Raw genomic sequence first — 11,565 nt, 5'->3', positions numbered from 1 at the left:
CCTTCCAAGTAGCTGGGATTACAGGTGTGTGCCACCACACCTGGCTAATTTTTGTATTTTTAGTAGAGATGGGGTTTCACCATGTTAGCTAGGATGGTCTCGATCTCCTGACCTCATGATCTGCCCGCCTCGGCCTCCCAAAGTGCTGGGATTACATGCGTGAGCCACCGCGCCCGGCAGATTTTTGGTATCTTAACTAGTTTTGGATCTCTTCCACTAAAGGGATTGCTTGTTGAACGTTGTTAAGAATGTAAGTACTGAAGGCAAACTGCCTGGGTTTAATTTTGTTCTGTCCCTTGCACCCTGCCTGGCTTCAAATCCTAGCTCTGCGTAAGTTCTTTTAAGGGGATGATCTTTGAGCAAATGTCTTAGCAAGTGTCTTAGCTTCTGTTTTCCCAAGTAAATGGACACAATAGTTGCTACCTTGTGAAAGATTCATGTAATTGACCAGCATTTACCAAGTAGCATCAGTGTTCAGTTTCAGTCATTGGTGATTCTGCAGTTGGACTGTGAGGGAGTGTTGGGGTGGGGGGTGGTGTGTGTGTGTAGCACTTAACTGCATGCAGAAAGGAAAAGATACTTTTGATAACGGAGAGGCAGCTTTTCTCTGCTTTTGTGTCAAAAGGGAAGAAGGGAGTTTGGAGAGGGAAACGAATTCTGTTCAATATTAAGCTTTCTTCCTCAAAATCAGAGGTACATAGAATGTGTAATAATTTACAGAATTTCTAGACTGAAACGATCTGATTTTTTAAAATTATTTTTATTTTTTCAGATTGAGACTGAGCTAAAGTTAATCTGTGATGACGTTCTGGATGTACTGGACAAACACCTCATTCCAGCAGCTACCACTGGAAGTCCAAGGTTTTCTACTATGAAATGTAGGTTCTATACTAACAATTAACAAGTGTACTTCAATAATTTTAAACACTCTCAGGAATAAATGGCTTTGTTTCTTTTTTTTGACATTTCATATTTTCCTTATTAAATATAATGAAAAATCCCACAGAAATTAACTCAGGAGCCTCTAAATATCAACAAAATTGTCACTTGATAGACTAGAATTAAACAAGCAAGTGGTTCCAAGAAATGGCACAAGTGTATTAATCATAAAATAAAATTTCTACATGAAACATTCAGCCAGCACTGTAAAATGTGTGGCCGTTTGGGGGAGGGGAATGAGATAGGTCCCATGAAAGCAAAAGAATATAAATAAGTAAAGCAAAAGCTAATGCATTTTTATAATAGCCTGACCATCTTTTTATTCCAACATTAACTATCCTTCTAACATTAAACAATTATTTGTAAATAAAAGTTGGAAACCTACATAGAAGAAAGTCATGATTCTAAAAAGGCCGACTTTTAATCTTACATTTTCCTTTCTTGTATAGAACCCACATTTCATAATAGAAAATCTTGGACTTGCCAGTGGTAGCTGCTGGAATTAGATGTTTGTCCAATGCATCCAGAACGTCACCACAGATTAACTTTAGCTCAGTCTCAACCTGAAAAAATAAAAATACATTTAAAAAAATCAGATTGTTTCAGTCTAGAAATTCTGTAAATTATTACACATTCTATCTACATCTGGTTTTGTGGAAGAGAGCTTAGTATTACAGAGAATTCGTTTCCCTCTCCAAACTCCCTTCTTCCCTTTTGACACAAAAGCAGAGAAAAGCTGCCTCTCAGCTATCAAAAGTATCTTTTCCTTCCTGCATGCAATTAAATGCTAGACACACACCACCCCCCACCCCAGCACCGCCTCACAGTCCAACTGCAGAATCACCAATGACTAAAACTAAAACACTGATGCTACTTGGTAAATGCTGGTCAATTACATGAATCTTTCACAAGGTAGCAACTATTGTGTCCATTTACTTGGGAAAACAGAAGCTAAGACATTTGCTCAAAGATCATCCCCTTAAAAGAACTTAATAAGCAGAGCTAGGATTTGAAGCCAGGCAGGGTGCAAGGGACAGCACAAAATTCAAACCCAGGCAGTTTGCCTTCAGTACTTATATTCCTAACAACGCTCCCCACAGTCCCAGGGTCCCAGGACTTTCCCCAGCTCTGTCCTCACTGCTCCCCCACTGCCAGCCAGACGCTATTTGTGAAGCCACCTTGGTGGAGTCTTTGGCCAGGTTGGACGGCTCCAGAGGAAATGTTCTATTGGTGCCCACACCTTTGCCCAGGCGCCACAATTCCTGTCTGGCCTCCCTTGCCCCCAAACAGCCCCTGATTCTCTGCTCTGCTGCCCACTGAAAGACCACTCTGGCACTGGTGGGCCACGGGAGACTCCAACTTCAGCTGGGGAGAGGCAGGGCTGAAGAAGGGCAGGCTTGAGCAGGCTCCTTCCACCCAGACAAAGGTTAGCTGCTGCCCAAGTGAGATTCTGCCCACATCTCCACGCCCGCACCCTTTCCTGTGGCCCACATTGAGGTGTGAAGGTCTCCAGTAACCAGACTCTCCTCTACCTTGTGGGCCCCCACCCAAACCTCCTGGCTGAAGCCCCTGCAACAGGGTGATTTTTCCAGTCCCAGAGAAGGGATTCTGCTCTGATCCAAGGTAGCCCCACCTGGCCAGACACTGAGCTCCCCAGGGGAGAAAGGAATGAGTGAGGATGCAGACAGGAGATGGGTCTAGTGACAGGGGAGGGCAAGGGGCAGTTAGCAGTCTGGAGACAGTGAGTCATGCCAGTCTTCTCTGTGGAGAGACACCTGGGGTCTTGTGCCAAGGATTGACAATAGTGGTTTTGCCTTTGCCCCTTCATGGAGCCCATGGGCACGATGCTTGCATCCTGGGGGAGCCCTTGGTCCCATGCCTACTGAGCTGCAATGGACTTGAGAATGCAGTGAATTGTGTCTGTGTGGATTGGGCAGGGCCATCCACTGGGGCCTCTATGGGGCATGGAGAATGTCTTCCTCAGGCATTTGCTTCCCCTCACTCCCCAGTCCCCCACTCCCCCTTAGCACACATGCACAGCCCCCACCAGGAACAGGGTCTCTTTGTGGGCCTGATCTGCCCAGCTCCTCTGGAAGGCTCCTCAATAAACAAACCTTCCTTTATGGGGTGGTAGGTTTACTGGAGACGGGAAAAACAGCAGAGGAGGGGTGGAAGGGCCAACAGGAAGAGGTGGCTGCTGCTCACAGTTGGGGGTTTGGGAGCACTGGAGATGGCCCTAGGGGGCCATTTGTGGGGCCAGGGCAGCCCCACTCCTTTTATATGTAAGAATCCTAGGAGGGCAGTGGCCGAGACTGGCAGCAGACAGGGATGAGGGTAAGGATGTGACAAGGTGAGGAAGGGAGGTGGCAGAGCTGCTCACCTTGGAGATAGCCAGAGGGACAGGGAACCTGGGGACAGGGGATGGTGCCAGCTGTGGCCCTGGCTCCTGGGGCCTCCAGGAAGTGAAGAAGGAAGCAGGGCAGAGCCCACAGCCAGGAGCTCACCTTCTCCAGGTTGGTGTTGTCCAGCCAGAGGGTCTCCAGGTATCTGCCAAAGGACTGGAAGGCATTGTCCGGGATGCTTTTCAAGGGGTTGTGGGACAGCTTCAGCTCCTCCACCACCCGTAGCTTGCTCAGGGCAGCCGAGGGGTAGCTGGACAGCTGGTTCCTGTCCACGTGGAATTTGGCGAGGTTCTCCACGTCGTCCAGGACGCCGGGCTGCAGGGAGCTCAGCGCGTTTTCCGACAGGTACAGCCAGCGCAGGTCCTTGGCTGCCTGGAAGGCGCCTGCGCGCAGCTCACGGATCTTGTCGTTGTTGAGCTGCAAGATGAAGAGGTTGACCAGCGGGGACAGCAACCCCCGGGCAGCTCAGTGACCTTGCTGTGGTCCAGGTAGAGGTAGGTCAGCTCGGTCAGGTCGTCGAAGGCGCCTGCGCGCAGCACGCGGATGTCGCTATGGGACAGGTACAAGTAGATAAGCTGCTTGAGGCCGCGGAAGGCACCGGCGGCCACCTCGCGGATCTGGCAGTGCTGCAGGTGCAACGACACGAGGTTCGGCATGTCTCGAAACGAATTGGCAGCCAGCACCGGGAAGTTGTTGCGCTGTAGGTTGAGCAGCTTGGTCTTCTCTGACACCTTGGGGATCTTCTGCAGCCCCACCTTGTCGCAGATGACGTGCTGCAGGTCGCCGTGGCAGTGGCAGTTCTGGGGGGCAGGCGGCCAGCGCCGGCAGCAGACCAGCCAGGAGGCCGAGGCCGAGCAAGAGCATTGGGCGGACCATGGCTGGGACGCCTGGGGCCGGGGCTGGGGGCAGCAGCGGCGGCGGGGCGCGGGCAGCGGGAGTCCTGGGCGCTCGGGTCTGCCGCCCTCTTTATACGGTGGCCCTGATCGCAGCCGGCAGCCGAGCCAGCTCCCACGTGGAGCATTGAGGCCACTGGGCTTAACTCGCTCGCGCCCAGAGATGCGCCCCCGCCCTCCACGGGGAGGGGGCGGGGCCCTTCCCCCAGCCTGCGACCGTGCATGAGGGGGTGGGACCGTGGCCCCCGAGCCCAGCTCCAGCCCTCTGCTCTCCTATGCTGATCCTCTGCCTACCGCCTTTCCCGGGGCTTTTCTGGGAAGGGGGAATGGTTATGTCTGGAGCCCCGAGTTTACATCGGAGAGAGGGGGGCCTTCCCTGAACTTATTTGTTTGCTCGAGTTTGAGCCTCCACGCCGCACCATCCACACACGCTCGGCCGGATGCCACGGATGCGAGGCGGGAGGAAGCGGGGCCGGACAGCCGGACGCGTCTCCCTGCGGTGGGCCAACTGGCGGCGCTTTAATGGGGCGGGCGCTTGTGCGGCGCCGGCCGAGCGTGAGAGCCGCCCCGGCGTCGGGCTCCCACTTCGGACTCGACGCGCCGAAGCTGGCCCTGGGGAGACCCGAGCTCCTTCCCCACCCTCGGGCGCGCCGCCACCCCTCTCTCCCAACCCTGCTTGCGTTTCTGTCCCTGGCGCCCCCATCCCCTTTTTCCACCGCTGAAGGCTAAGCAGAAAAGTGGGAAGTGGGGGAGAGTGGCCCACAGGAATGGCAAACACACCTGGAAACCACAGGCCACAAGCACAGTCGCACCATCCCCCCTCCTTCATCGCCCCGAAATATCTCCGTCCCTCATCTCCAACCTAGTGGTCAGGACCCGCCCCTGAGGGGTCTCAGGGTGGTGGCTGAGTGGCGCCGAGGTGTACTTGGCAGAGGCCACATTCGGGCAGTGGCCCCAGGACTGTGAGGACTGGTGCGGGAGGGGGTGGGGCAGGTCAAGGGACCAGCCCTGGACGGCTCTGGCTGCCAGACCCTAAGTTCTGTGGGCAGTCCCGCCCCAGCCCGCCAGATTTCTGTGTGCCCACTTGCCAGCCACGATGTCCGGATTCCTGTGGAAAGGGGAGGGTGAGCAGGCAGGGTCACAGCTCTGGCCTCAGGGTGAGCTCCAAGCTGCCTGGCACAGGATCTGGCAGTGCTGCAGGTGCAAGGACGAGGTTCGGCATGGCTCGAAACAATTGGCAGCCAGCACCGGGAGTTGTTGCGCTGTAGGTTGAGCAGCTTGGTCTTCTCTGACACCTTGGGGATCTTCTGCAGCCCCACCTTGTCGCAGATGACGTGTGCAGGTCGCCGTGGCAGGATATTGTCTGTGATGAGGGGTGGAAGGAGAAACCAGAACCCACATTGAACCAAATCCCAGTCGTGCCAGAGCCAGAGCAGCTGATAGGGGGAAAGCTTGGTGCAGGGAGGAGGATGGATGAGATCTGGTGTCCGTTGATTAAAGGGGACCTAGGATAAGGGGTTACTAGGCTCTCTTCCCTTACCCAGTACCCTCGTGTTGCGGCCTGGTTTCCAGGGCCTGCCCTTTTCCCAAACCTCTCTGCCCCTTGCCTCTAGGATAGGGGAGTCATACTTGGCCTAGACCATTCCTTGATGGTATTTAGGCTTCTCCAAGGCTGGCTTCTGGTTTTTCTGTTGCTCAGGCTTTCCAACCACTGGAAATGGGGGAAGTGGTGGGGGTGGGGGTACCACTGGTTTTTAAAATCACTGCTTAGGTTGATTTTTATGTTGACGGAAATAAATTCACGGGAAACTCTCCAGAGCTTGGGGGACACCTCCCCAAGGCCAGGCACTTGTTCAGGGTTTGCAGAATGCAGGGGTGGGGTTGTGTCTGTGCCACTCCTAGCTGGGCCAAGGCAGGCTGGCTTTCTCATCAAGTTTATGGGGCTTCAGCTTGGAAGGGAGGGCAGGGGATGTGGCCTGAAATCAGGAAGGTGGGGTTAAGGCAGCCAGGGGATGGGGGAGAAGTGTGGGGTGTTGGTAATACCGGAGCCACAGGCATAGACAGGTGGCTGCTCCAGGGAAACGGGGCACTGAGAGAGCTCCAGCTGGAAGAGAATGGTGTCCCTGCTCTCAATTTTCTTTCAGATCTGGGGCCCTGCAGAGATCTAGTCTGCTCACTCCCAGCACCTCTGCCTCCTGACCCCAGGCCCCTACCAATGATGTCTCTGTTTCCACCATTCGGCTGCCCTCCACTTTCCCTTTTCTTTTATGAATTCCTTCCCATTTCCTCAGATAGCTCACCCGATCCCTCTGCACGTGCTGAAAGCCCTTTTCAAACACCCTTTCTGGACCCTCTAGGTTGCTTATGGAACCACAGAGAACAGTCCCGTGACATTCGCGAACTTCCCTGAGGACACTGTGGAGCAGAAGGCAGAAAGCGTGGGCAGAGTTATGCCTCACACGGAGGTAAGCCCCTGACCAAGACTCCGAAGTCCCACCTCCCGTCACCCAACTGGGGTGCACCCAGCTGGGACATCTGTTGCTTTCAGTGAGAGAGTCATATGGCTCACTCAGGATGCCTAGAGCCCCCCAGCAGCAGGGGCATGCTAGGTCTGGCCCGGAGTGTTCTCTGTGGGCTAAGCATGAAAGGGGAAGAGCTGGAACAGTGGCTGTGAGCGGCTGCCAGCTGAACTTCTCCGCGGCCTCCCTTCCTGTCTGAGGTGTGTTTTTGCCAAGCCCACTGTCTGTTTCAGGGCAGCCAGGGTAGCCTCAAAGAGGAGCCAGAGCACAGAGAGTTTTCCTACACAGCTTCTTTTCCGCCGGTGGTCCTCGCCTCTCGCTTTAGCAGAGTTCCTCTTCTTGCTTGGCGTAAACGCTTCATTTCCCAAGCAGCCTATCCCTTTGGGGGGTCCCTTTGCCCCTCAAAGGTTGCCCCAGGGTGCATCTCAATCTCAAATGCCTAGCCATGCCTCCTTTCCTGCTCCAACACTGGGGCTGTGCCAGCTGGCTCCTGATTTCCCTGCACCCTTCTGCTCCCGCCCCTGGGGGAACGCTGCCCCTGTGCACAAGCAGCTGCTTCCCCTGGGGCTGACCACTGTCCTGGTGTGACTCTGCCCTGCCCTCCCGCCAGAGCAGCCATGTACCCAGGGATTGAGTAGGGATGTGAGCCCCCTCCTGTGTGTGCTACAGCTGCACTGCCACTCTCACTAGGATGCCCACCTGGAAGGGAAACAGGGGCGGGCATCACTCACCCCATTTCACGGACACAGACACTGAGGCACACAGAGGCTCAGCTTTCCTTGGCACGGTGGCCATGGCTCTTTTCTCTACCAGGCTTTCAGACTCTGCCTCTCCTATTCACAAGATGTTGCCATGCCACCCTCTTTGGCTTATTTGCTGCTTAATGGGAAGTAAGAGGCGACTCCCTTCTCCTCTGCATGGTTGATAATTCTTCAGCTGGCTCTGCAGTCCACAAACTTTGCAGCAGCTGCCTGCCCGCTCTGTTTCCTCAGCACTCCCAGCCTGGGACTCAGCTCTTCTTTCATGCCCAGCTCAGATCTCTGACTGGCTTTGGGTCGACTCTAGCCTTTGTCTCCCTTCTCTGGATGGGGATAAGCAGAGCCAGGGGGCCTCATTCCAGGCGGTTGGGTTGGGGGGTTGGGGGCAGGCAAAGATCTCTCCATTTCCAAGGACCACCTATCCTGAAGCAAGAGGATAGGAAGCCCCATCCTGAGGCCATCCTGTCCCAGGCCCGGATCATGAACATGGAGGCGGGAACGCTGGCAGAGCTGAACATGCCCGGGGAGCTGTGCATCCGAGGGTACTGCGTCATGCTGGGCTACTGGGGCGAGCCTCAGAAGACAGAGGAAGCAGTGGATCAGGACAAGTGGTATTGGACAGGGTGAGAAGGCAGGGCTGGGTGGAGGCTCTGGCTGCTGAGGGGAGGCTGGAGGTCTTGAGGCTTAGCCGGGACATTAACCTGGCACCGTGAGGATGTGGGTATCAAGATGAACCCTCACACGCTGGAGTCTTAATTTCCAAAATGTATACGGTGGGGATGATCATACATAGCACAGAAGAAAGCAACTAGGTCATCACCCTACACCAGCAGTTGCAAAATCTGAGTCCAGATTCAGTCACTCATTTTTTAGCTCAGCAAATTCTTATTAGAATTCCTTATGTGCTAGCACCGTTCTCGCCGCTGGAGGTCCAGAGGAAAGTAAGATGAGAAGGATCTTGCTTTTTGGAGGAAGACAGATGATGCCCAACATCGATAAATAACACCAAGAAAATAGGCCAGGTGCAGTGGCTCACACCTGTAATCTCAGCACTTTAGGAGGCTGAGGTGGGTGGATCACCTGAGGTCAGAAGTTTGAGACCAGCCTGGCCAACACAGTAAAACCCCACCTCTACTAAAAATACAAAAATTAGCTGGACATGGTGGTGGCATGTGCCTGTAGTCCCAGCTACTCTGGATGCTGAGGCAGGAGGATCGCTTTAACCCAGGAGATGGAGGTTGCAGTGAACCGAGATCGCACCACTGCACTCCAGCCTGGGTGACAGAGCAAGACTCCATCTCAAAAACAAACAAACAAACGAACAAACAAAAAACACCAATAAAATGAAATAGGGTTATAGGAGAGAAAGTGGCTGTGGTGGGGAGGGGAGCTTCCCTTAGGCTGAGTGGACAGAGAAGATGTCTGGAGATATTTGAGCTGAGACCTGGAAAGAAGCCAGTCATGAAAAGCATGTGTACAGATGAGAGAGAATATGTTCTAGGTATTGGTTGGTTTTGCCTGCCTCCCCTCCCCTTACTAGACTATTAATTCCAGAGACTGTGTCTTGCTCCTGCTATGTCTCCCAGAGTCTAGAGCAGCGGAAGACACACAGTAGCTGGTCAATAAATGTTTCACGAGTGAGCAGGCAAGTGAGTGAACAAGGCAGAGATGACAGGTTGCCCCTGGGCTTTCCTTACAGAGATGTCGCCACAATGAACGAGCAGGGCTTCTGCAAGATCGTGGGCCGCTCTAAGGATATGATCATCCGGGGTGCTGAGAACATCTACCCCGCAGAGCTCGAGGACTTCTTTCACACGCACCCGAAGGTGCAGGAAGTGCAGGTGAGGCCCTGGCTCAGGTGAGCCCCCAGAAACAAGAAACACACGTGAACACGGTGATGTCTGATATTTTTCTGTGGCCCTGGAAGGTGGTGGGAGTGAAGGACGATCGGATGGGGGAAGAGATTTGTGCCTGCATTCGGCTGAAGGACGGGGAGGAGACCACAGTGGAGGAGATCAAAGCTTTCTGCAAAGGGAAGGTGGGAGCCTCCACCCAACCGAGCTGATGCTGCTCGGTTCTGTGCTCACCCACTCCTCTGCCAACCAGCCTGGGGTGGGGATTGCTCTGCCCTTGACAAAGCTGACTCCCGGCCAGGCCAGCCCCTGGTCCCCTTCCCATACCCCTGTGAGCTTGCCCAGCCTCACGCCTTACCTCCCTCCCTCTGGTCTGCAGATCTCTCACTTCAAGATTCCGAGGTACATCGTGTTCGTCACAAACTACCCCCTCACCATTTCAGGAAAGGTGTGTAAGGTGGAGGAGACTGGGGAGGGCAGCCTGGGCTCTGGGGCCCCACAGGGCCCCACCTCTGTTTCCTCCAGCAATGGGTGTGGAGAGGCTGGCAGTAGGGTGACCAGGTCACCTAATCCTGGTTTGCCTGGGGACTTTCCCTGTTTTGGCACTAAGAGCCTGAGAAACCCCTTATTCTTGGGTGAACCAAGACAGCTGGTCACCCTAACTCCTTTTTCTTTCCTCTAGATCCAGAAATTCAAACTTCGAGAGCAGATGGAACAACATCTAAATCTGTGAATAAAGCAGGAGGAAGTCTGCCCAGGCTCTCCTCCTGTCCATCCCCCACATTCCCCTGTCTGTCCTTGTGATTTGGCATAAAGAGCTTCTGGTTTTTTTTGGCCTCTTGCTGGTGGGCTCTCTTGGCAGCTACTACGGGATGGAGAAGGGAAGACACTGAGGGAAACTAGCACTTTCAGACCTCCTATTCCTTGTCATTGAGAGTGCAGAGCACCTTGATGTGGATTATATACTTAATTTAACCCTCACCCTTGGTATCCCTTTGAGATACCAACCCATTTTTGTTGTTGTTGTTGTTGTTTGAGATGGAGTCTTGCCCTGTCACCCAGGCTGGAGTGTAGTGATGCAATCTCAGTTCACTGCAACCTCTGCCTCCCAGATTCAAATGACTCTCCTGCCTCACCCTCCCAAGTAGCTGGGATTGCTGGTACCCACCACCACACCCAACTAATTTTTGTATTTTTAGTAGAGGCGAGGTTTCACCATGTTGGCCAGGCTGATCCTCAAACTCCTGACCTCAAGCAATCCGCCTGCCTCAGCCTACCAAAGTGCTGGGATTACAGGCATGAACCACTGCGCCTGGCCCCAATTTTTTATTTTTAAGCTACTCTAATTTAATTCTTTTTCACATTGTTGCCAGATTAGTCTAGCAAGAAGTATTCTTTTTTTATATATATAAGAGCTTGACTGAGATGTAATTCACATACTCTGCAGTTCACTCCCCCTCCCCCATTTTCTAGAGACAGGATCTCATTCTGTCACCCGTGCTGGAGTGCAGTGACATGCTGGAGTGCAGTGACATGACAGGATCTCATTCTGTCACCTGTGCTGGAGTGCAGGGACAGTGCAGTGCTAGAGTGCAGTGACTCACTGCAGTGACATGATCATAGCTCACTGCAGCCTCGAACTCCTGGACTCAAGCAGTCCTCCCACCTCAGCCTCCTGAGTAGCTGGGACTGTCGGAATGTGCTACCATGTCTTAACTAATTTTTAAACGTAGAGACAGGATCTTGCTATGTTGCTTAGGCTGGTCTAGAACTCATGGGCTCAAGCAATCCTCCTGCCTCAGTCTCTCAAAGTGCTGGGACAATCCACCATTTAAAGTATAGAATTCAGTGGTCTTTAGTATATTCACAAATATGTGTAACTATCACCACAGTCAATTTTAAATATTGTCATCACCTAAGAAAGAAACCCCATACTCTTTAACTATTATCTGCCATCTCCCAGCCCCCTTCCTCCCCAACCAACCTCATTTTTATTTTTTAGTTTTGATTGGTGAACCTGGGGCATCCCTAGTAGGCAGGCCAGATAAAGCAGGTTGTACTTTGACCCAAGAAATAAAAACAGCTGGGTTCCAAAGGCACATAGGTTCCCAGTTCACAGGAATGGAAACTTGCCTCCTGCCTGCCCCTTACCTCCCAGCGTGCCTGCCCCTTACCTCCCAGCATGCCTGCCCCTTACCTCC

General features: G+C 53.2%; 1 protein-coding gene and 2 pseudogenes across 1 annotated transcript; 1 reads left to right on the top strand and 2 right to left on the bottom strand.

Moving 5' to 3' along the window:
* Positions 1–3,230: 3,230 nt before the first annotated feature.
* On the bottom strand, positions 3,231–4,217 carry LOC115833562 (annotated as a pseudogene).
* Positions 4,218–5,330: 1,113 nt separating this feature from the next.
* Positions 5,331–10,089, top strand: LOC101178788 (medium-chain acyl-CoA ligase ACSF2, mitochondrial-like). The gene is made up of 8 exons (XM_030807956.1): positions 5,331–5,498; positions 6,592–6,699; positions 6,987–7,101; positions 7,924–8,134; positions 9,211–9,352; positions 9,439–9,549; positions 9,744–9,895; positions 10,047–10,089. The coding sequence occupies exons 1-8, from the start codon at positions 5,331–5,333 to the stop codon at positions 10,087–10,089; spliced, it is 1,050 nt and encodes a 349-aa protein (XP_030663816.1).
* Positions 10,086–11,565, bottom strand: part of LOC115833560 — a 146,723-nt pseudogene continuing 145,243 nt past the window's right edge.

Source organism: Nomascus leucogenys, unplaced genomic scaffold (genome assembly GCF_006542625.1).
Source record: "Nomascus leucogenys isolate Asia unplaced genomic scaffold, Asia_NLE_v1 Super-Scaffold_258, whole genome shotgun sequence".
NCBI lineage: Eukaryota > Metazoa > Chordata > Mammalia > Primates > Hylobatidae > Nomascus > Nomascus leucogenys.
This window is presented reverse-complemented; position numbering and strand designations above follow the sequence as displayed.

Excerpts from the sequence above, each read along its gene's own strand:
- LOC101178788 (XM_030807956.1), top strand. The coding sequence starts at position 5,331 with ATGTCCGGATTCCTGTGGAAAGGGGAGGGTGAGCAGGCAGGGTCACAG. Across the intron at positions 6,700-6,986 it reads GAGTTATGCCTCACACGGAG|GGCAGCCAGGGTAGCCTCAA; the intron begins GTAAGCCCCTGA and ends TGTCTGTTTCAG. Across the intron at positions 9,353-9,438 it reads CGAAGGTGCAGGAAGTGCAG|GTGGTGGGAGTGAAGGACGA; the intron begins GTGAGGCCCTGG and ends TGGCCCTGGAAG.